The sequence below is a fragment of the Manduca sexta genome, chromosome 1 (genome assembly GCF_014839805.1).
Source record: "Manduca sexta isolate Smith_Timp_Sample1 chromosome 1, JHU_Msex_v1.0, whole genome shotgun sequence".
NCBI classification, from domain to species: Eukaryota; Metazoa; Arthropoda; class Insecta; order Lepidoptera; family Sphingidae; genus Manduca; species Manduca sexta.
The window spans coordinates 56474-82857 of record NC_051115.1 but is presented as its reverse complement, the minus strand read 5'-3'; the positions used below and the strand labels follow the sequence as shown (position 1 = coordinate 82857).

The following is a 26384-nucleotide window of genomic DNA, read 5'->3' as shown; positions in this document are numbered from 1 at the left end:
TAGTGTCGCAGCGTCTGTAAGATTAGGTGGTCCGAAACTCCTCGAATTTTTTTACTAACATGTTTAATAATTTAACTAAAAAGTATTTTGAATGACAGACAGTAATATTTGTGTAGATATGGTATTGAATAATTATGTTTACATAACTTGTTTATATGAATACCGGTTATTAGAGATGGGCTTTATAATCGATTGAAAGCAAATGTTAGAATCGTAAAGTTTACTATCGATGGTAAAGCTTCAAATACAAGGTATTAACTGTTGCAGAATAAAGGAATCTAATAATATTATTACAAAACATATTCTTAGATATATAAATAACAAATAAGTAAGTAAAGTATATTTATTACATAATGATGTTTATTTATCTAAATTATATTTACCAGTAATATATTTAGAACCACGCGGAAATTAAACTTTTGGTAATAGGAACAAAACTTTAAAATAAACTATTTTTCGGAATTTATTCGCGGTTTTTATATTTTAATTTCCTTCCGACGTTTCGAATACTTTTCAGCCTTCGTGGTTACGGGGGCTAACAGTCTTCGAAACGTCGGCAGAAAATTATAAATAATTTAATTTTAATGTCTAACATTCGCGTAAACATAAGAAATCATTACAAACAAAACTGTTTTTATACTTAAGTAATTAAAATTTCCGGAAAATTTTACGATTTTTTTTCCAGGACAACAATAAGGTAAATCCCCGATTGCTACTTACAAATCGATACAAAAGTGACCTCGAATCGATTATTTTCCTCAAGACAGAACCAGTTTGCTTGGCTCATCTGTGCGCAACACACGTACGTTTCGCAAAATACTCAGTAAGTTGTTTAATTTGTTGCGGATATCTGGTATTTAGTTCAAGTGCAGTGTTCTTATTTAAATATCATTGTGATTAATAATGTGTAAGTCGGGTAGCTATATGCCGTCTGCTGAAGTATATTCGTCTTGCAATTACGGATGTTTTAGTTAAAGGGCAGCTTTAAAGGTAAATAGACATCGGTATGTACTACGTACTAGATTTGGCGTTCCGAACATTCACTGTGTTCAACTGAATTGAACTGCAATCCATTCAAACTGACTAGTGTGGTCAATATTGACAGCTCGTGGTTTTACGGAGTGGCGCTCATGATATAAGAACTCAAGTCTAAGTGTAAACCTAGATGTAAATAAAAAATATTAGCCAAATAAGTAAAATTATTTGTAGTTCAAGTGAAAAAATAGGTTATAACAGTGATGTTTTGGTTGCCATTTTAGTTTAGATTTTGGACAAATAGTTTATATGGACGTTCGTAGAATATACGTCAATGTAAGTAGAGGATTTTTTGACATTCTTACCTATACCTCTAAGCCTATACCTTTCTATACCTTTGTCTATGCTGTCGTTCGAATAGAATGCCCGTAATACCAAAAAGACGGATTCGCCTCTATAGACGGTATAGGCATCTCTGACCTTACAATATTTATAAATAACTTAGTGCCTATAAGTAAGTATGTTAACAGAATACAGATGATAGTATCAAGAGGTTACTATAACATTTTATCATACTATATTATACTAAAATATAAATGCGAAAGATTCTGAGAATGTATGTATGTTTGTTCCTCTTTCACGAAAAAACTACTGAACGGATTTGGATGAATCTTTACAGTAATATTGGTTATACATCAGAATAACACATAGACTACAATTTATAATGATTCTGTGTAATTTGGTCGTAACATAACGATACATATCAAGTAAGTCGGAGAAATGTTGCTATTATGACGCTGCCTAAAGCGTTGGAGTTAGACAAAGATGATGTACCGTAGGATTGTTTGTCTTAAACAGTTCTAAATAAAAGTTCGCGACAGCATATAACTACCTTTTATGTGGAAGCCACTATGGCCAAAATAGTGAACTATAAATATAATTAAATCGGATACTTTTTTTAGCGCGACTTTAATCCCGGAAAACTTCACGCGGGCGATGCGAAGCGAACAAAAGCTAGTATAATATAAATGCGAAGTTTGTGTAAATAGGGGAAAGGAAGGCAAAACGAACCACTTAACAAAAAACAGGTATAGAAAAGAAACTATTCATTTTATTAAACTTCTTTTAAGTAAAAGTAATGAACATTATTAGCTCTATATTATGTACGAATCAGGCTTTGATAAAATCACAGGCAACAAAGATATTAGACGATTTCTAATACCTTCAATATGTCCGTTTTACCTTCATGGGTTAGACAAAACGGACCACAAATGAAGGCAAAACGGACTTACATAAAATTAATTAGTCAGAACATATTTCACATAGAAATACTGTCTCATCATCCTCATCCGCGACTCCTGCGCAAGCGCAATGTGTCCACAGATGACATTTAGGACATTTTACCCAATCTCCGCTTGATTCTGAGTATAAATGAGAACAATACAGGCACTTAGCGTTATCGTCGTCAGACGAACTATAATTTTTCTTTGTTTTTGTGCTTTTTATATCAGATTTCTTTCTAGCCTTTCCATTTGTGGATTTTTTTTGTGTATTTTCACTTTCCTTCTTCCTGTTTTTCTTTTTTGCTTTTATTTTTTTTTAAGTTTTTGTGAAACTAAGTACTTTTTCAAATCTATCCAGTTTTTTCTCTGTTGCTTTATCAATATTTTGAGTAGACCTATATTTCTCCAAATTTCTCTTCAAAGCTGTCTTTGGTATCAGGACCAGAATAGCAGCCTTATTGAGGCATATTTCTCCAGCAATTACTTTCTCAATTGAATTTTTCATGCTGGACTTATTCCAAGAATTCCGATTGGATTTTCTTTTGTAATTATTTACGATCTAAAATCGAAGCAAAAGTGATTATTATGATATTAAAAACATTATCTTCCCCTAATTTCATTGGAATTACACTAAAATTCTCGTTAGATACTCTATTGAAGGTAAAACGGCACCCCGGTCCATTTTGCCTGGGTCCGTTTTGCCTTTTCGCTATAAACAACAAAAATCTAAAATTTGGAGATTATTAGTTGAGATAAAGTCTGCATACTTGGTTATTAGTTTAATCATATATCATTTCACACACAGTTATCATCAGAACCCATTATTACAAACCAAACAAAAGTGTAGGCTAAATGAAAAATGAAAATTTTAGATCAAAATCTAAAAAAAATAACTTACCTTGCTAAATCAGTGCTCGTGCGGTCGGTAGAATTAAATACACTGACAGAGAGCGGGAACCTAGCGGCCAACATTTTGATTTGACAAAGTCATAGATGCGGTTACTAGTTTAAAAATTATTAAGGTGGACCGTTTTGTCAACAGGGTCCGTTTTACCTTCCTTTCCCCTATTTATGTTTGTTAGAAGTAAAAAGAAACAGAGCTCTACGGATTTTTATGGAATTTGGCACACGCATAGAACATGTCCTGGATTAATAGATATACCGTCCCACTGTTGGACACGGGCCTCCTCTACTACTGAGAAGGATTAGCCCTTAGTCCACCACGCTGGCCTAGTGCGGGTTGGTAGACCTCACACACCCTCGAAAATTACTATAGAGGATTTCTCAGGTTTCCTCACGATGTTTTTCTTCACCGTTAAAGCACGTGATAATTAACAAAGAATACACACATAAATTTTGGTATAGTTAGAGGTGTGTGCCCTTGGGATTTGAACCTGCGGACATTCGTCTCGGCAGTCCGTTCCACAACCAACAAGGCTATCGATAATAATAGATAGGATAATTATAATTTAAATATATGGCGCTGGTGTCTTATAGGTGTTAAAAATCGCTAGGGTTTCGTGTTTTTTGTTTCACCCAATGACGTTTTACAAAGAGACGCGTCATACACTAACAAAATTGCATATAAAAACAGCGCAGTATTTACTATAGCCACATACTTGCACAGCCCTAGCAGCTCGCATTGATACGCGCCGAGTGAGCCCGAGTATGCCCGAATGAGCCCGAGCGTCGACCGCCCGGTCGCCATGACGGTCGAATAAAATGCATTTATTAGTTAAAAAATAAATAAAATAGTGTATACTTATTACTAACGTATGAAATGAAACGATTTTTTTCATTCACAGTTGGAATATAATTTCTACATCGTCTAAAATCACAAGAAGGCATTGTATTTATAAAATACAAAAGTTAGTAAGCCCAATTCCGCGACAGTGGTTGGAGGTTGACTAAGAGAATGTCGGGCAATTACCTTGCTTTCGTCTTGCCAGTATTGAGCTCGGACAACGTATCTATGTAATAAAAACATCTTAGGTTTCACCCTCGTGATTTTTTTTCCCGCTCAAAATCCCTAAAACATAATGCGACACCAGCGCTATTTAAAACAGATTAAAAACTTAAAAAACCAAAACCTTTGAAAAGTTTTAATTAGGCTAAAAAAACATAAACAAGTGCTGATTTTAAATATGTATGAAACTTGTGTCACAAGAACATGTCGCTTAAGTCATTAGCTTTTCAACCATCGATATAATTTTAACAACCACTATTAGGTACAATCTAATAAGGAATATTACTGTAGTTTATATTTTCAAAAAGACCTAAAATTGTCAACGGAGATCAGCAGGAGATATTATAGTGCACGAGTGTTCAATACACAAGCACTCTGTTTCTTCTCATAGTCCGGTGAGACGACATGACCGGAGAGAGATCAGCAGGAGATATTATAGTGCACGAGTGTTCAATACCCAAGCACTCTGTTTCTTCTCATAGTCCGGTGAGACGACATGACCGGAGAGAGATCAGCAGGAGATATTATAGTGCACGAGTGTTCAATACCCAAGCACTCTGTTTCTTCTCATAGTCCGGTGAGACGACATGACCGGAGAGAGATCAGCAGGAGATATTATAGTGCACGAGTGTTCAATACCCAAGCACTCTGTTTCTTCTCATAGTCCGGTGAGACGACATGACCGGAGAGAGATCAGCAGGAGATATTATAGTGCACGAGTGTTCAATACCCAAGCACTCTGTTTCTTCTCATAGTCCGGTGAGACGACATGACCGGAGAGAGATCAGCAGGAGATATTATAGTGCACGTGTGTGCAATACACAAGCACTCTGTTACTTCTCATAGTCCGGTGAGACGACATGACCGGAGAGAGATCAGCAACGGCTTTACGTGCCGAGGCACGGGGATATCACACCGACAACATACTGACTCCGAGCTGCGAAAGTAATTTTTAAAACTCAGTCACATTTATTTTGGGCCCGACCCAGAATTTGAATTAAAACCCTCAGCGCGGTAATTGTAATCGTACTACGTATTACAATAATACCGAGACTTCCCCCCTCCCCTCCCGAGACAATTCTTGTGCGCTCTCCATACAGAATGCACGCCCGCACGGAGCGACGCGACATTATGTCGCGGCTCTAGGCACACAGTTATGTGTATACCTCATCAGGTACAAAATTCACATTGAGGTCTGTAAGGGACCGCTAACATTCCCCTCCGCCCTTCTTAAGATGGTTCCTTATTCTTCCCCACACTTCTTTCCCAACTATCCCTTCCCACTTTCCTTCAAGGCCCTGCAGTTGCTTAGTCTGAGGGAACCAGTATACCGTCCACTGGTTTGCTTGTTGACTGCAGGGTCTACAAAACAAAAAAAGCTACTAAAAAAGGCACTAAAAAGAAACACCGAGACAGTCAAATATCCATAATTATACAAGGTCCTTGATCTTGTCAAGTTTCATAAAAAAAAAGTTAAAATTTATTCTCAAAACGACCTTCAAAGCCCACAAAACATTTGCAAAAAAATATTTTGCCTTGTTTCATTTAATTTGTGTACAAACAGGTTACGATTAACATTCTATAGCGTACCAAAAGCAGTATGTAGGTTATAATATATTTTATGTCCAGTAGTGCTATGTGTTACCCGCGGCTTCGTTCGTTTTTTTCCGTATTATAAAGCGGCGATAGCCTAGTTGGGTGTGGAACAGACTGCCAACACGAATGTCCGCAGGTTGAAATCCCAATTGCACACACCTCTGACTTTTCTAAAATCATGTGTGTATTCTTTGTGAATTTATCGTTCGTTTTAACGGTGAAGGATCATCGTTTGAAGGTGTGTGAAGTCTACCAATCCGCACTAGGCCAGCGTGGTGGACTAAGGCCTAATCCCTCTCAGTAGTAGAGGAGGCCCGTGCCCAGCAGTGGGCAAGTATATAATACAGGGCTGATATTATTGTATTATTATTATTATAAAGTACGTTCCTTACTCAAATCATAATCTATACTAACATATAGCCAAGCTCAGCTCAAAAGCGGTATCTTAAAAAAAAAACTTAATTTTTATGTCGACAGATAGCGAAATACCCATCCATTGAACTTACTTAAATAACGGTATCTTGTTTAGAACTTGTTAAAAAAATTAAAAGGGTTTCTCTATCTTAGTTTTACATACAAAACTATAAAACTATATTTACAAAACTCCGATTATCTCGAAATAAGGTTTCCCTGATATACCGCTTTTGCGCTTGGCCACCAGAATACTATTGGACTTGTACAAAATGTGATTCTGTTGTTTGTAATTGTATTTGTAGTGTATTTATATTGATGGGTGTAATGAATAATTGTTGATGTTGATTTAACAAAATGTACCACCACCATACCATTCATGTCTATGAAATTATTATTTGTAAATTTAGTTATCATTGTTGTTATTAATTTACTTGTGATTGTAATAGTATGCAATCTTTATAAAATCCTCGCCTGTATAGAATAACTACGTTAAGTAGCCCAAAAGCTGTCTGTATGTGATCGATTTTCTCAAAATCTACTGAACGTATTTTTGTACAGTTTTTACTAAAACATAGTGCAATTCTTGACGAAGGTTTAGGTTAATAATACATTACGGTTTTATGTAAATTGACTGAAATATAACGACTACTGTGGAGGAGGTTACGTGGTTATAAAAAAAAATATTGGTTGGGATTTAAGTGGGAATAACTTTGTGATACTAATTTCCACGCGGGCGAAGTCGCTGGCACAGCTATTATTATACAAAGCTGAAGACTTTGTTTCTTTGATCGCGCTAACCTCAGCAACTGCTAAACCTATTTTTTAATTTTTTTTCACTAGTAAGAAGTTAAATTACATCTAAATTGTTACTTTTTATCCTAGGAAAATATTTATCCCAGAAAACCTGTACCACGCGGGCGGAGCCTCATACAAAAGCTAGTTTTAAATAAGAAGAAAATGAATTTAAAGTTTGTTCAAAGCCTCATTTACACTACATTTTCATTTTCTTTTTTACTCGTACGTGAGATTCGTCGTCGTCTAAACGTCTTATAAATTCTAAAACAGAAGAAATCATTGAAATCTGATGAAAAACACACAAGTTATAAGGCATTTGGTAGTTCAAGTGTGTCAAAAAACAGAAAAGAGACGAAATACTTGTATGTGACGTCAGTGGGAATTACGATACGTGCGAAAGAAAGAGATGGAGCGATATCCCCACTGCACGTAGGAATATTTGAAATTGATATTACTGCCTCATTTCTTATCGAATTTTAATACTGTTTTCACAGGATTTATTTTTTATACTAATTACTGGTACATATTAAAAAATAAATAAAATCAAACATAGTAAAATATCCTATTATTGCCCGCATTAACAGGCGAGACTCGCCTCAAGTTGCCGAAGAAATTCGCACCGTCTAACTGAGGCTTTACTCATGAGGTCACCGCCTGAGTATAATAGGGGACCGGCCTATGCTTGATTTTGTACATTTTTCTATATGTAATGGTTAATAATACGAAAAAGAAGCATTCCGGCGAAAATTGCATGAAAATTGGTTAAAAAATGAGCGAGTAATTCATATTTCAAATATTGTAAAGTGCCGAAGTGGGCGCGTTGTGAGTATATCGCTCCATCTCTTTCGTTTGCACGCGTCGTAATTCCCGATGACGTCATATGTGGGTATTTCGTCTCTTTTCTGTTTCTTGTTAACTACCCCCTCTACCGAAATTGAAAGACTTAACTTGTTGATTTTTTACCGGATTTTAATAATTCCTTCTGCGTTATAATTTATATAACGTAAATATTTGATAATGGTAAAGAACAAAAATGAGTCCGGTACCCTATTGTCCATTTTGAAGTTATATCCCCGAAACCATGGTGCCATGAAAAAATAAAAAAATACTAAATTACGTACCTTTTTTGACAATCATCTTGCTGATTTATGAATGTTACATGAGGATAATAAAAAATATATTAAAATACATAAGTACCTTTTTTGACTTGCCGTTCGCCTGATGGTAAGCGATATGACCGTCCATAAACAGTAGAAACACCAACACCTTGAATTACAAAGTGTTTGGTATTCAGCGCTCGCCATCCTGAGACATGAGATGTTAAATCTCATTATGTCCAGTAGTTACAATTTTTTATAATGTAGATATTGTGTCATTAGTTTCACAATAAAACGTCACGTCGATTTCATATACTCCTTTATATTTAAGTCGGTTAAAAAAAACTTACACGCTGAATTGAGAACATCCTCTTTTTTTCTTAAACTCGGTTAACTAAGATGCTATAAAAACAGAACTTGAAGGCAAATCACCTTCGCTCTTCTGGGAATTTACAGATAGCGAGTTAAGTACAAGGAAAATTGGAAATAACAAGTTACTCACTTTGTTGACTGACTCGATCGTAGTATTACCATACTACTGCAGTGCTATGGTCTTGAGTTCAAAATAAAGTCTAATCCCCTTATTCATAAACGTTATTTATCTAAGGACGGAGCATTGCTGTGATAACAAGTCTGTTTCTCAGTGCTGATGGCATGGCAGCCTTCGCAGTGCGTAGACATAGGGCCGTTGTGATTGACTAATATTGAGATACTACTTGAATCTAGTTGGCTGTCAGCTATACAAAGCTGAGAAACAGACTTGTTATCACAGCAATGCTCCGTCCTTAGATAAATAACGTCTATGAATAAGGGGGTAAGAATATAAAAATTATTAGACTGTATTCAAGCGGCGATGTTCCACCTCTGCCTACCCCTTAAAAAGGGTAAGGTGTGATGCTGTGTGATATGAATATGTAAGAAGTAGACTCAACCTAACTCTACGCAAAACTAAAAACGTCACAAGTAACCTAAATTCTCAATTTCTTTTACTAAGACGACGTTAGTTATTCTAGTTATTTGAGTTTTAACACCAAACTACTGAAGCGATTTGGAAAAAAAGAACTCTGTTGGACCAATTTGAAGGTATATTCTTTCAAATAAAAAAAGGATTTTCCAAATCAGTTCATAAATTAGCGAATTCTGAAGTAACAAAAACAATACACGTCCAATTGATAACCGTCTTTTTTTGAAGTTAGTAAAAAATACAACGAAATATGAACAGTTTTACTTTAAAAAAATCGCAATGCTATGCTTAGTTAAGGCGATACCTCAAGGTCCATTTTAAAATTTAATATGACGAAATTTTAAAGGCAGAAATATCCATGATTATTAATTATTTTTACGTTTTTCTTTCAACTGCGAAAACTAATCACTAACTAGACGTGAATTTAAATTCTTTACTTGCCAATACTTGTTTAGTTACCCAGATTAAAGGTGAAACAAAATGTATGAAAATGGACCTTGAGGTATCGCCTTAAAACACAAATTTACTCGATCAGCTGTAAGTCAAAACCCGCCATCTTGCCATTTAATAAGGTTCAAACTAGGAACCGGTGATGTTTTTGACAGCTATTTAAGCAATTCTTAACCACCTCTTAACGCTAAAACAAGTTTATAAGTAAATTGGTAATGGGTGACAAAGCAATTGATTAAAACATAAGATGAAGAATTTATAAGTAAGACTGTAAGGAAACCTCATTTACGGTTTAACCCTTATATCAATAAAGGTTAATTATTGAATATTAATGATGAATCCAAGCCCAAGTAAACCTTTAAAAGGATACCTTTTCGACCCCTGCTGGGACCTCTAAAAATGTATTTAAAATTTCTTTTGTTTCAGGTACAAAAATAAAATTATTATGTTGAAAAATTACTACGTTCTAGTCTTCTTATTTGTATTCATATTGGATGCAGAGAGCCAAAGAAATGGTGAGATATTTGTTTATTTGTAGTCACTTAAAATAATACTATTTCGCAGATTTTGTCGCGGTTTTTAACTAGCTGTGCTCGCGGTTTCACCCACGTAGAAATCAGTGTTTCAAAGTTTTCCCGCGTAAATCCCAACCAATAATATGTATAGTTAGGTTTTCTGTTGATATTTCAAAGAATGCAGCCTTCGTCACGGGGTTTTACAATAAATTTTACAAATGTCATTAAATGTAGGTAGATATTGTAACTTTCACTTTGCTGCTTGCTCGAAGGCTGCAGTCTACGAAACGTCGGAAGAAAATAATAATATAAAAACCGTGATATAATCCGCAAAATAGTTTAATTTCAATGTCTAATATTCGCGTAAACATAAGAAATCATTATGAACCGATTTTTAAAATAAAAAGAGTTATCATTGACGACAAAATACTTTCGAAATGATATCACCTTCAGCCAATAGGCCACTTTCTTTCCGCCACCCCACGTAGGCAGGTTTATATGTATGTATGTAGGTGTCTAAAATACTTAATGATTTTCCATATTTTAGTATTATGGAAGGCACTAAGCTTAAATAAACAAATTATTAATTTAATCAAGGGAGCGTACTCTGAAATCTACTGCCCCAATGAGGCTGCCGCCCATAGACCGCGGCCTATACGGCCTATTTACAAATCCAGGACTACAGAAAATAGAGGCGAGAGTTCTGTTGCAGTGGCGAAGGGTTACATTTTCGAAAGGGAACCCGGTACAACATAATATGGGTACTAACTCAGATGTTTTTATTACATAGATACGTTGTCCGAGCTCAATATAGGCAAGACGAAAGCAAGGTAATGCCCGACAGTGTTGCCAGAAGGTTACATTTCTTACATTTTTCGTTACTTTTGACCCTCTTGCGTAACATGTAAGTAATTTTTATATTTAAGGCAATTTTCGTAACTTTTGAGAACAACGATATTTGTAATACAAAATTTTTATTGTAAACAGTTTACGAACGCATTTCTATTGAACGATTCAACGCATCCAAATTGAACGCACCTAAAACTGGCGGGTCTAAAAAGTATTTCACTCCATATCACACTTAGAGATGGCTCGCCATGACAAAATGAAACGTAGCTTGCATATATTAAAACTTCATTTTGCTTGAGTGTGCGCGCGCACATTTCCTACTTCGCGAGTCCCCGCGGTTTCGGAGCTACAGAAATGCTTGCTCAAAAACAAGTAAATTAAAAAAAATAAAACAATAATGTAACTTTTGCAGCAAAAATGTAACATTTCAGGAAAAGAAACGTAACTTACGACTCAAGGGCCCTGGCAACACTGTTGCCCGACATTCACTTAGTCAAGCTCCAACCACTGTTGCGGCTAGTCGGCTTACTAACTTTCGTATTTTTATAAATAAAATGCCTTCCTGTGTTTTTAGACGATGAACAAATTATACTCCAACTGTAAATGTAAAAACGTTTCATTTCATATGTTAGTAATAAGTATACACTATGTAACTTATTTTTTAACTAATAAATGCATTTTATTCGACTGTCATGGCGACGGGGCGATCGACGCTCGGGCCCACTCGGGCACATTCGGGCTCACTCGGGCCGTATCAATGCGAGCTGCTAGGGCTGTATAAGTATGTAACTAATACTATACTGCGTTGTTTTTATGTGCAATTTTGTTAGTCTATGACGCATCTATTTGTAAAACGTCATTGGGTACTAATATGCATAAATGCGGTTGCGAATTGTTCTAAATTAGATTTTACATAAATTACGAAAGGGAAGATGGCAGGAATCGGATTATATTGACTCGTCGTCACTGTTGTATTGATGTAAATAAGCAATATATTATGTTTATTGCAAAAGATAACCTCATAGAACTTATAGGTTCAATGAAATGAAACAGTAACCATCGCACATTTTATTAAAACCTATACTTAGATATGGTTTATTGCTTCTTTTTAGGGTTCCATAATTCAAAATGAACCCTTATAAGATCACTTTGTTGCCCATCTATCAAAAACTTTTCTAAGGAACGCATAGAGCTACCTAATCTAGATACTAATCTATAAGGTCAGGTGGGGCAAGTGCGCCGACGGGGTAAGTGCACCTGCCCTAAAAAAATCGAGAACTATTGATGTTATACAATTACCGCAATCGTACATCTATGCTACTAACTGAAATACAGTTCCACTAAAAACATAAATGGCTATGTTCATTTTAATACGATTTATTCGCCATTTTATTTTAAGTGTCATTTAGACCTGTAAACCGAGATGACCCCGTGAAAGATAACATCAAATATTTCAAGATATATAACATATTTCTGTAAACCAGTAAGGTGAATACATAGTTTAAACCTTTTATTTTAACTTCCTGCCTGAATTTTATTTATATATACTCAAATAAATGATTTTTAGCAATGCGAAAAAATTTAAATAAAATTGTCCCGTTGGGCAAGTGCGCCACAGTTAATAGTCGTATGGCGCACTTGCCCCTGATCCATATATAACCAACCTTTTTTGAGAATAAGTTTTACTAATATGAATTATTATTATTAAAATGTTATACTTAACAGCAGAATGTTTTGTACTCAAGGTATTTCGTTTTGAGCCGACTTAAATAAAAGGGCGTATTAGTTAATTCGTTTTTACAAAAGAAAAACTGAAATATCTTGGTCTAGAGCAACTTTACGTGAATAGGTTGCTGTTCGATCAGGCACGTTATCTGGATATAATGCAGCTAAAAACATATCAAAATGTCATAAAGGCCAAATTCTAAGTAATTGAGTTATAACGCATTCAAAATTGTTAATTCCTAAATTTTTAATGTTTTTTTAGTTTTAGAAATAAAATGGATTTTATATTAGGGCTAACATTTTTTTATTCCCACATAATATCCGCACACAATCCTCTAACATAGCAAAAAAATATATATCAATAAAAATTCTGAAATGTTTTCAAGCCCTGATTTACATATATATGGCGCACTTACCCCGAATTTGATTTGACAGCCATAGTTTGTTATAGTATTGATTGATTAAAATTATCCAAGAGCAATGCGTGTAAAACTTATTTCTCTATGGACTAAAGTGAGTGTTTTCTTTATAATGTTTCATATTGGCGTTTTTACACAGGCGCACTTACCCCATTTCCGGAGGCAAGTGCGCCTACTACCATTTTTTACTTTGAGCAAAATATTATTAATTTATGGTCCGATTTCCTTGAATGGCTATAGGTTGTTATCACAAAATACCAAATATTCTTAAATTAATAAAATTATATTCTTAAGTCAGCACAAAAAGAAATTATTTTGCATTGAATCCAGCTATGAAAATTTTATGGCGCACTTCCCCCGACTGACCTTATAAATAATAATAAATCACCGAAATGTTTGTACGCGCATAACTTCCAAATGACTGCACCATATTGGATAATTTACGCCTGATGGTAAGCGATACGACCGCCCATAAACAGTAGAAACACAACACATTGAATTACAAAGTATTGTCCGGTATTCCACTGCGCCCGCCATCCCGAGACATGAGATGTTAAGTCTTATTATGTCCAGTAGTTACACTGGCTACAATGTTCAAACCGGAACACAACAGTGACTACACACTGCTTGACAGAAATAGACATTACAGTAGTACCTACCCAGACGGACTCTCACATATGAGAGACCTACAAGCAGGGTTAAGGAACACCGGTTAATCTTTTACCTGTATTAATTAATTTAGAAACTCACTCCTTCCAAACCTGAAGATGTAAGTATCCAATCACATTCCACCATACTTATTCCGTCTCATTTCGTTTTCAGTTGGTGATCCGTGCGCCGATCGATTTACGAACACAGCTGGAGTATGCAGGCCTGTCAACGAATGCCAGTCGGCCAGGATAGCTGCAGAGTAAGTCGATGATTTCTTAGAATATCAGTTTGTAATCTATGAATTAAAAAAAGGAGCTTAGACGTCCTTCCTGTCCCCTGTCTTGTTGCGTCATGTAAACTAATATATACAAAAATAAAACAATAAAGTGAAATAAAACGTTTCATTTGTAGACCAGCCATTAGCCGCATGAACGTTGCAAATATAATAATATATGGAACTGTCGGTGGCATAGTTGTAATTATACATGGTACAAGTACGACTACCGCGCTGAGGTTATGGGTTCGAATCCTGGATCGGGCCAAAATAATAGTGACTGGGTTTTTAAATCTAAAAATTACTCAGGCGCAGCTCGGAGTCAGGAAGTTGGCGGTGTGATACCCCCGTGCCTCGGCAAGTAAAGCCGTTGGTCCTGCGCCTGATCTCTCTCCGGTAATCTCGGCTTGCCGTCTCACCGAACGATGAGAAGGAACAGAGAGTGCTTGTGATGTATTGCACACACTTGTGCACTATAATATCTCCTGCTGATCTCTCTCCGGTCATGTCGTCTCACCGGACTATGAGAAGGAACAGAGAGTGCTTGTGTATTGCACACACTCGTGCACTATAATATCTCCTGCTGATCTCTCCCCGGTCATGTCTCACCGGACTATGAGAAGGAACAGAGAGTGCTTGTGTATTGCACACACTCGTGCACTATAATATCTCTGTGTGGCTGATCTCCGTTGAGATTGGCCGCCGTGTTCGAAATTCGGCTAGGAGGAGGCTATATAGGCAGCAATAATCAGGTTCTGTAATTGATTCAACTTTATATATCTATAATATAAAAATGAATCGCTAAATGTGTTGGTAAGCGCATAACTCAAGAACGCCTGGACCAATTTGGCCAATTCTTTTTTTTTAATATTCGTCAAAACTCAAGGATGGTTTTTATGGCGAGAAAATATCTAATAATTGCCGGAAAAACCCTAAAAACAGTCCTTTTCTTTATCCCATACAAACGTTTTCTAACTAATACATAGAGTCAATTTGAGCTTTATTGCTATAATATAAAGTTCACTGTTGTCTAAGCAATGTAGGTGTGTTCCTAACAAAGCAATGTGCGTTGGAGCACAGAATATAATAATGTAATGTCGCGTTCTGAAACTCAACAAAAGTGATATCGCATTGTGACTAATAAAATAGATAAGAACAAAAAACTGACATATTACAAATGTTTTTGACAGGACGAAGTCTGTCGGGTCCGCTAGTTTATTATAAATTTAATAAATATTGTACGCCGTATACATTCTAAAACAGAGGAAATCATTGAAATCTGTTGAAAAATATACAAGTTATAAGCCATTGAAATTAGGTAGTAGGGGTGAGTGTCAAAAACAGAAAAGAGACAAAATACTTGCGTGTGACGTCATCGGGGATTACGATGCCTTTGAAAGAAAGATATGCAGCGACATCCTCACTCCACACCCACTCCTGCACGTAGCAATATTTAAAATTTGAATTTGCCTCATTTCTTGTCGAATTTTAATGCTGTTTTCTCAGAGGGATTATTTTTTGTACTAACTGCTGTTGCATATTAAAAATGCATAAAATCAAAGATAAAAGATAAAGATAAAGATATATTTATTTGCAAACATGGGTGAAACAGATGATCATACATTAAATTATTTAGAGCAACCATATTTAACCAGTAGTTGGTATGCAAAATTAAATTGTTGAATTTAAATACTATGTCACAATTATTACATAAAAAAAGAATAGAAAAATTAAAAACAAAAAATAGTATAAAATGTCAAGTAACAGTGTGCTAATGGGTCAATATTTAAATTAAGATTTTAAAAGAAAATTATTATATTATCTCATTTTAGGTAATTATATAATATTATTTATGCTCCAGTAAGAACTCTGTTAAATTATAATACACCTATACATAGTCAAATACCCACCGAAATTTTATAGGTATTAATAATAATTTAACAGTAATAGATACCGTATTTACGTGTTTATCCTACTTCAACTTTCAAAGTTTTCTCTGACTCGAGCTTTTTTGCTCGGGTTTATTGACCACCCGCCCTGATACCTTCAGGGAAGAGGTGATTCAGTCTCCCTGTTGTTCCCCGTGTACGTAAAACGTGTCTCCTAACACTCTGCCTAATATAACGGACGTATGGATTGCTGCTTGTTTTTGGAGGATGTTGATATCTATGCCGGAATTTAATGTGTTAATATATCTGGATAAACTTTTGTCACCATACCAGTTGAACCTATTACTATAGGGATGACTTGTGTTTCCGTGTTCCATAAACGCCTAATCTCAGTTTTGAGTAGGTGGTATTTATTAAGTTTTTCTATTTCCTTTGCTCCTATATTATAATCTGAAGGTACCGTGACATCTATGAGGTAGGTGAAATTGTTAACTTTATCTACATATATTAAATCTGGTCTATTATGTATTACAGTGACATCGGTCTGAATTGGAATTTCCCACATTATTTTAACTGTTTCATTTTCTACTACTTTCGGTTGTGTTAAGTTTTCTTTCCACCATAATTTGTTAACCTCTATATTATGTTTTCGAGCAAGACACCAATAGATGTATTGTACAAGATTATTGTGCCTATATATGTAATAATTCCCTGCTAGTTTTTCACACCCAGAGATGATATGCTGCGTTGTTTCGTCTTTAGTAGCACATAGACGACATTTACCATCTATTGGTAACTTGAGGATGTCACGTTGGTGTTGCCGCGTCGTAACTGCCTGATCTTGTATGGCAAATATAGAGGATTCTATTGAGGGAGCTACTTGTTGCTTTTTTATCCATTTGAATGATTGGTCTTTATCTATATTAGCTTGGTCAAGTACTTCCTTGGGAAACTGTCCGTGTAGTGGTTTGTTACGCCATTGCCGATTTTGCTTTTAATGATAGCTTCTTTGATTTCCTTATCTGTATGTTTATTATGATCTAGCTGTAATTCTGTCTCTATTATCTTTGCTTCTTTTATTATTGAATATTTTTCTTTATTTACATCATGTTGTACTATTACTTTTATCAAATGATCCTGCTCTTCTCTTAGGTATTGCTTATATTTGACAATTTGTGCTTTGTACATATTTTCTATATTTATTAACCCTCTTCCCGCTTGTGTTATTGGTAAGTATAATCTTTCTATATCTGCTTTCTGATGATGTGCCTTGCTAATTGAGAGTAACTTTCTTGTTTTTATGTCAATTTTTTAAATCGCTGTTTTTGTAATTTATGACACCGAATGAGTAAAGCAGAACCGGCATAGCGTAAATATTTATGGCTTTTACAATATTTCGTGATTTAAGATGAGTGTTAAGTATTTTTTTGACTCTTTTGAAGTATTCTTTATTAGTTTGTTCCCTAATTATATTATGATCTATCTTGCCTGATTCGTGAACCCCTAAATACTTATATGTATTATTTACTGCTAGTTGATTGAAAGTCTCTCCGCTTAAAAGTACGTGACCTTCTCCGACTGTACTGCTAATGCGACCTGAGATAATATGAATAATATTACACTTGTCCAATCCAAAACTCATTCCTATATCGTTTGTAAACACTTCTACACTATCAAGTAAAGTTTTTAAATTGTGTCTATTGTTGGCATAAACCTTTAAATCATCCATATACAATAAGTGGTTAATCCGGAAACTTTCTTTAAGCTTATACTTATCCTACTAATATTATAAATGCGAAAGTTTGTGAGGATAGATGTATGTATCTTCCTCTTTCACGAAAAAACTACTGAACAGATTTAGATGAAACTTTACAGTAATATTGGTTATACATCGGAATAACACATAGGCAACAATTTAAAATTATTTTGTGTAATTTGGTCATAATATAACGATACATACCGAAATAGTAAAAAAAAAAATTATCCCGGAAAACTATTTCACGCGGGCGAAGCCGCGAGTAATAGCTAGTTTATAATAAAGTTCCCGATTAGAAATTAACACCTTGTATTATATAAGAAATTCTTTTTATGTGAATAAAACAACCAACTCATAATTTGGGCTTCGTGACTCAAGTCTTCGGTAGTATAGTGGTCAGTATCCCCGCCTGTCACGCGGGAGACCGGGGTTCGATTCCCCGCCGGAGAGAATACTTTTTGTAACTTGCTTTTTCTTTTATGATCACTACTATTTAATTTTTATTTATTATAAACAAGAACACGTAACGAATTATTTAAAAAAAAACTTGGTCAGACAAACAGATGTGGTGATGGACTTTGTTTTATGATATATTTTTAGTACTTTTTAAAAGAAACAATTCCGTCATATAGTATTGTTGCGTAACTTTAACTGTTTACTCAGCGAAAGCAAGGAAAGCTCTAAAAAGTAACAAATTTTCTGCGCTTTTGTTACATTTTTTATTGGTGCCCCGCTCCTATTGGTCATAGCGTGATGTTATATAGCCTAAAGCCTTCCTCGATAAATAAGCTATCCAACACTAAAGAAATTTTTCAATTCGAACCAGTAGTTCCTGAGATTAGCGCGTTCAAACAAAAAAACACTTCAGTTTTATATCGATCTATATCATATCATCTATCTATGTGTCCTCTCTTGGCTTGCCGGCGAGCCCGACAGCCACATGACATTACGCGTGACATTACGCGTGTCAGGGAAAAACAACCTTATTTTGTAGTATATAAGGTTATATTCCCGTGACACACGTAAATGTCAATGTCACATTGAGAGGACCCACGAGTATAAAAACGAATCGCTGAATGTGTTGCTAAGCGGAAAACTCGAGAGCAGCTGAACCGTTTTCGCTAATTCTTTTTTTATAATATTCTTTGAAGTACTAGGATGGTTCTTACGGAGAGAAAATTTTTAAAAAATACCTGAAAAAGTCGAAAAACAACACTTCTATATTCCCATACAAAAGATTCTTAAAAGTCAATTTGGATTTTAATACTATACCATAACGTTTAAGTGTTAGTGGAGGGGTTCCGGGAAGGCAAAACAATTGAGTGACGTTAGTATCGTATAAGTAAATATTAATGTCAATATGTGTCGTGAGGAAACCTGCACATCTGAGAAGTTCTCTATAGGAATTTCGAACGTGTGTGAAGTCTACCAATCCGCACTACAGCGTGGTGGACTAAGGCCTAATCCCTCTCAATAGTAGAGGAGGCCCGTGCTCAGCAGTGGGCAAGTATATAATACAGGGCTGATATTATTATTAATGTCAATATGTCGACTGTTAGGCGGTACACGACTTTCCGATAATTATGTAATTTTTTCTATTAATTTCAGGCAAAACGGAATCCAGCCTACATTTTGTGTATACAATAGCTTCGGCACAACTCTAGTATGTTGTTTAGACGGCAGCTCCATACTGCAGCGAGGCTCGCCAAATATAGAGTGAGTATCACACATCCTCGACAAATACCCAATACAGCTGCAGATCTGGATAAGGGCTTTTAGAGCTGTAGCCCAGGGCCCTCAGTCATTAAAGACAGTATAATAATAAATATAATATCAGCCCTGTATTATACAGCGTCATTTTCACATTACTAAATGAAACCTCATACTTATCTTCTTGGAAATAACACTTTACAATATGTTACTTGAGCCGTAGATGTAGAATAAAAAAGTGTAAGTTTCGAACAATATAAATATTAATAAAAAGTAAGTTTAATTGTACGCGCCTTAATGCCACTACTACTATTCTAAGTGAATTCGTCGCAGCGACATCATACTTACAGTCAGAAATACACTCACACACGCCTTATTCGCATTAAACTACGAAATGATCACGAAATCAGAAAACTAAAACCAGGATTTTTGGTGAAATTATTAGTTATTAATGTATGATTTTTGGCACAATGTCAGCAAAGGTGAAGACGAGTATGTGGTTTCATTTAGTAACGCAATGTCAAAATGATCCTATATACTGTCCCACTGCTGGGCACGGGCCACCACTACTAAGCTTAAAGTGTCTGCAACATACTTTTTGACCACAATACACGTAACATACAAAATAGCTTTCGAGGTTTTTTAAAACATTTCATTTGCATACGTTTTTAGAGAAAATGGCAACCTAGCATTATTTCGTTTTTTTTTTCAGCGACCGTCCGATCTGGGGCAGCAGTAGCAGCTCGAAAAGAGTCAGCGAAAGAAGTAAGCTCTATTGATTTTAATTTAGATATAAATAACTCTTTGGCCTCGTAGCAGCTTATATAGAGAAGTAATTTTGTTTTTTTATTCTTCTCAACAAACCTTTTCAATTACCCATATCAAGGGCCTACACAAAAAATACACTCAGTTATGCCGTCCGCCATTTTGGATTTAGAATGACATCCCTACCTTTTTAATTTCGCGGAGAAAGTACCTTTACGACTACCGTCCAGCCGTTGTGGGAGGCGACTGAGCGATTATGTTGAGGTAACCGTGCCTTGCGGCCCGAGATTGAGCCGCCCGGATTTCATGTGGACCTTCAGACGACCGCCCGGCCTAATCCCTAACCATATATCCAAGTAATCTACGCACGGCACCAACTATACGTCGTGTGTATGTATATAACTATGTCGTGTTCACATCTAGAAGGTTACAAATATTTGTTATCTATATATATAAAAATCAATTGCTGTTCGTTAGTCTCGCTAAAACTCGAGAACGGCTGAACCGATTTGGCTAATTTTGGTTTTGAATTATTTGTGGAAGTCCAGGGATGGATTAAACGGTGACGAACATAAATAATAAATAACGGAAAATACTAAAAACGACAATATAAGTTTTCAATACAAAATGTTCCTACCAGTCAAACATTTCATGTCTTTTCTCTGTTTAGAAATAAAGAACTGTAACATATATATAGATGTATTCAGAAATAAGTCTGTTTCATAGTTGTAATATGAGGTCCGATTTCTTTGGTTTATTTTGTTCAAATACAAAACATTTCAGAAATAAATAAAGTGTAAAAGTGTCAGTGGGTTCTTAAAATAGAAAATAAATAAATAAATTTCAAGACTATTATTAAAATCTATCATCAATTTGTCAGTGCGTGAGAACTTTATTTATTGTTATTGTCGCAAAATGCCACGGAGAAGATGACTTAGATAGTCGAAGTTAATCAAATGTACGACGAGCTACTTCACGTGCAAACCGTACTCTCGACTAGCGAGAGACAGATAATGATAACATACGTATTGTATGGCAAAATTGTGTTTCACAATAAATAATAATAATAAATGTATGTAGGTGATACGAAGTTCACCGGGTCATCTAGTAACTATATAAAAATAAGACTGTATGTTAGGAATTTCCAATTGTTTGTAAACAGTTTTGTGAACCTAACAATTAAAAAAAATAAAACTAAACACCGCGGTGACCCTGTTCAGCGCACTAGGGACGGCTATGGGCTTCCTCTGACGGAAGTGAGTCGTCGTCCTCACCCGTCCCTTCGCGGTGCACGGCCCTTCTCCTATGGGGTGAAGGCTCCTCCACCGCGCAACCGAAGGACGCTGTCAGCGTCAACGGCAACATGAGGCCTACCTTCCAATGACATTACCTAACCAAGCATTCTCATCACAACTAAATGTACCTTAGGCAGCAAGGCACGGCGTTTCCATTTCAATTCCTCACTAGGCTATCATACACTCCTTTAACTATAAAGGCTATAAAGGTAGTTTCAAGTATGCGGCTTCTAAGATCTGGAACAACCTTCCTCCACCTCTTCGCAAAAGGATGTCTCTGCATACTCTGAAAGAACATCCTCGGAGGGAATTTTTAAACATTCAAAAATTACCTTGCCCAATGTAGTGACTTAACAGGTTATATGATTCTTTATTAATTGAAAAAAACTGTTTCAATGTCTTGTAAATACGTGTCCTGTATGTGATTATCTATTGTACCCATAATTATTAATGTTGCACTATTCCCAATATATGTATTATCTCTTTGTATGCTGTAGCTGACCGTACACTCAAATGATTTGTTGTGCTATAATAACAGTGGGGTTCAGCTGAAAATCTGTGCTGTTTTGCAGCGTATACTGAGCTGGTATTCCTTCCACCACACATCATGCAAGCAATCAGTTGTGTGCCTGGTATTGTTAACTGTGTGTGTGTGTTTTTTTTTTCTTTTATACTTTTTTGTTGTATTTATGTGTGTGTAGAGAAATAAATGGTTTAAATGGTTTAACTATTTTCTTCCACCAGAATGCGAAGAATACAGCCGTGGAGTTGTCGAAAGGGTAGACTATATCCCTTTACTACCAGACCCTGAGCCCTTCACAATCACGGCCGCCAAGTGCGACTACACTGGCGTGGAGCTGATTGTGGGGGGTGAGAACGCTGTGCAGGGAGAGTTTCCGCATATGGTAAGTACGGGGGGGGATGGAAGAAACTATCCCGCTTTCTCACCAGTCACTGCAACTACTGTAAGCCAAGATCGAGGGTACGCATTTATGACACTGAGCGGTGAAGGTCGCCGAGTCTTTGGTAGTCTCAACTCGCAACGAAATTAGTCACATAGAAAGATAGGAAGGAGTTGGTTTTTTCCACTTCCCTCCATAGCAAGAGGGCGACAAAATTATGAACTACAAAAAGTATTTTAAACTTAATCAAAGAAAAGAAAAGACAGATGTAACGCGTCACGGATAAAATTGAAAGGGTCCTATCGTTTAAGCTGTTTGATTCTATTCTAATATGGTATGGCTAAAATTTTGATAAGCACGAATATTCCATCTAGTCTCCACAAGGTCCATGTATACAACTCCTGATGTTTTTTTTGTTTCTTTACTAATGTTTTACAGACAATTTTATATCACAAAATAATTTATAAATTGTTTTGTTTCTCATTGAATGTGGGGCGGGGGGATTCTCAGGTATGCAGGTTCCCTCTCGATGTTTTCCTTTGCCAAAGCAAGCGATAATTCACAAATACACATGTAACTTTAGAACAGTCAGGGATGTGTGCCCTTCAAAACCTGCGGACATTCGTCTTGGCAGCCCGTTCCACACCCAACTGGGCTATCGCCGCTATAATCACAAAACGTTACATAAAAAAAAAGAAAAAAATTTTTTTTTCTAATGCTGCAATTCATCATAAAAAAAATAAAAAAAAACCTTTAAGGATAATTTTTTTCTCAGGCTGCAATAGGCTGGACTAACTTCGAAGGCGGTTACTCCTTTCCTTGCGGGGGGAGTCTGATCAGCCCTCGGTTCGTGCTCACAGCAGGCCACTGCATCAAGTACGATAATGCCAAAGACCCTGACCCCGTGGTTGTGAGGCTCGGAGACCAGAACATAGACCCCAGTGTGGATGATGGGGCAGATCCTATTGATGTGAGTATCTACCTTATTTTTTTTTATAAATAGGGCAAAGAGAACTATTTTGTTTTTTAATTTTAAAGAATATGTATTGACATGTTTAACTTTTTCTTTTATATTATTGCTGGTATCGTTTATTTATCGGTGATTTTGACAATGTCGAGTAATAATAGCAGATAGAAAACAAAATTAGGCTATAAATAAATAGGGCAAAAAGAACTATTTTGTTTTTTATTTTAAAGAATATGTATTGACATGTTTAACTATTTGATTTATATTATTGCTGGTATCGTTTATTTAGCGGTGATTTTGACAATGTCGAGTAATACAGATACAAAACAAAATGAGACTATAAAATCAGATCGCCATTTCTGTTTACATTTTATATATTAGATTTCTGGTCGATACTTTTAATAACATAAAAATATCTAAATATCAAAATCTGAACAAATATGGAAAACAAACATCAGTCGTAACTTCTCAGATATTAATCTTTATTATTTTTTGTTGTCAAATACAACGGTTTTGAATTTGACTAAGAATGTAGAGTTTTATATAAAGTTCACGATTTTTCCAAATAAAAAAAATACTTTTTTTTATTTAAGGGTGGATAAGACCTGCCACCATTCAGCCAGATTTTTTGAAGTAGAAGATGTAAACTATGTTTTACATTGCCTCAAATACCTTCTCCAAAATGCGTACCGATTCTTACACCATTATCTCCTTTCAGGTACCAATCAGAAAGATTCTAAAACATCCAGAGTACAGACCTCCGAAGGTGTACAACGATATCGCTCTAATGGAGTTGGCGACGAATGTGGAGTTTAAGGCTTCGATAAGACCGGCTTGTTTGTGGACCAGGAGCGATTTCGGCAGCAATACCAAAGCCCTCGCTACTGGCTGGGGAGTTACTGATACGCGTGAGTAATATTTGTTAGTGAAACCCATCCATATATACAAGAGAGTCGCCAGCCGAAGGCCTAGGGGGGAGGGGGGGTTCTAGGTCCACCAGAACCGCGCATGGCACGTATTTGCCCGCAATAGAGTAAATAGCATTAAGTATGAAATATTCAAATAATTATTAAGCGACATCTAGTAGAGAGTGCTGGAACTTCCGTATTACGTGAGACATCCTGAGCTTACCGCTCGGTGTCATAATGTCGATCCTTACAGAGGCCCTATTCTTCATGCCATAAATTCGACAGCAAGAGCGTCGCCAGCCGATGGCACAGGGGTGGTATGTTGATATGGAGAATAAGAATAGTATGAATTGTAGGTAAAGTCGAGAGCACATGTTCCTCTCCCACTCCTCTTCCGCTAACAATAACAGAGCAGAGCGTAGTCGAGCGTACGGAATATTAGGAATGGAATTGGTGAATTCATTCGACTTTCAACATACAGGAATGATCGATCAAGTTATATACTTGGGACTTTGGTTGCTTTACATTTTTTAGAAACTCTAGGGTGACAGCTGCCCCTCTCTGCCCCCCCCCCCTTGGTGACTCCATTGCTCTCACATAATCAATGTAGGAACAGTAAGTACTTATTATCTTTTTCTTTCTTCAGGTACGCAACAGACATCCAAAGAGCTCCAAAAAGTGTCACTCTCTCTGCTAGAGAACAGCCGATGTGATAGATTCTTAGAAATATTCAAGAACAGAAAGTGGAATGGATTTGTTCCGAGTCAAATGTGCGCGGGAGAGCTCAGGGGCGGCAAAGACACTTGTCAGGTAAATCAAATAATAACTAAAAGAAACCACAATTTTCCTGTAAATAATACTACAATAAGTTTATCAAACCATGGAATAAAATTGTGTAAGTTTCGAACAAAATATGAAAAAGTCATTTAAATTGTACGCGCCCTAATGCCACTACTACTACTCTAAGAGAATTAGTTGTAGCGACATCATACTTTCAGTCAGTAATACACTCACATACCACGTCATTTATAAAAAAGATAAAAAATTTCATTGAAAACATTCGTTGTTCTTGGATGATTTTTGGCACGATGCTAGCAAAGGTATCTTTACTTTGTATGTGGTTTCATTTATTAACGCAATGTCAAAATGACGCTGTATAACGCGAGGCCCCGGGCGGTTGACCAATCCGTTCTCCCCACTCCTAAGACAACCACAAGCCGTAAACATATCCAAATCGCCTAATCATTTCTTATTAGGGGCCGTTCAAGTATTACGTAACGCAATTTGGAGGGGGGTCTTGTAAAACGTTACGATGCGTTACAAGCGCGGGAGGGGGGTCTCGTACAAAGCGTCATGTAACATTGTTTTTTTTAAAACTATAACAAAGGTATTTTTGCGACTTTCCGGTATTTTGCGTAAAATCATTGTGAATATTAGAAAAATTGGAACTTTAGAGTTAACTAACTTTTGGAGAGGGGGCGGGGGCGTGGAATGTGGTAAAACCTCTTGTTCTAATATAATTTAAAAATTAAAAACATAAATGTCTTATGTCAACTCATATAAAACAAGTGCTCAATGATAAAAAACATTCTCTGAATTTATCCGTATTTTTCATTTCACATATAAGTATAGTATTTCATTATTTTTACTACAAGGAAAATGTTACGGCGGGTTACATGAAGGAGTGAGGGGATCAAAAATATAAAAAAAAATACGTTATGTAATACCTGAACGGCCCCTTATAAAAACTTTTTGTATTCCAGGGTGATTCCGGATCCCCGCTCCAAGTAGCGTCAAGAGAGAACCAGTGCATCTTCTACATCATAGGCGTGACGTCATTCGGCAGGAATTGCGCTGAGCCAGGACATCCTGCAGTGTACACCAGGGTGTCGAGCTACCTTGATTGGATAGAGAAGACTGTGTGGCCTGGCGAATAAAGTATTTTGAAAAATGTTGTTTTTTTTTATTCTTTCCTAGCTGAATTTTGGCGGCAATCTCAACGGAGATCAGCAACGCAAAAGATATTATAGTGCACAAGTGTGTGCAATACACACAGCTCCTTCATTCTCATAGTCCGGTGATTCGGCAATGCAAAATGATCAGACCTAGGGGCCGCTACGGGCATATGGTTATGATCCAAAAAGTCATTAAGCATATTTCGCTCGGGGCCTCTGAATAGCCAAGGCCGGCCCTGAAGGTAAAGTGCCTCTACAGCACCT

The 26384-nt window shown here is 36.2% G+C and overlaps 1 protein-coding gene, 1 long non-coding RNA gene and 1 other non-coding gene across 3 annotated transcripts; 2 read left to right on the top strand and 1 right to left on the bottom strand.

Moving 5' to 3' along the window:
* The first annotated feature begins 768 nt into the window (after positions 1-768).
* On the top strand, positions 769-26118 carry LOC115452581 (serine protease snake). Its single transcript, XM_037447425.1, has 10 exons — positions 769-823; positions 9967-10055; positions 13871-13958; positions 19227-19334; positions 20041-20093; positions 22133-22293; positions 23066-23260; positions 23976-24165; positions 24812-24975; positions 25929-26118. Exons 2-10 carry the CDS (start codon positions 9986-9988, stop codon positions 26100-26102), a joined length of 1203 nt encoding a protein of 400 aa, XP_037303322.1. The 5' UTR covers positions 769-823; positions 9967-9985; the 3' UTR covers positions 26103-26118.
* Positions 2069-3234, bottom strand: LOC119193761. The gene is made up of 2 exons (XR_005114036.1): positions 3157-3234; positions 2069-2817 (listed from the first exon to the last, which is right to left on the bottom strand). It is a non-coding gene; the product is annotated as an uncharacterized LOC119193761 (long non-coding RNA).
* On the top strand, positions 17997-18068 carry Trnad-guc. The gene has a single exon. It is a non-coding gene; the product is annotated as a tRNA-Asp (tRNA).
* Positions 26119-26384: the final 266 nt, after the last annotated feature.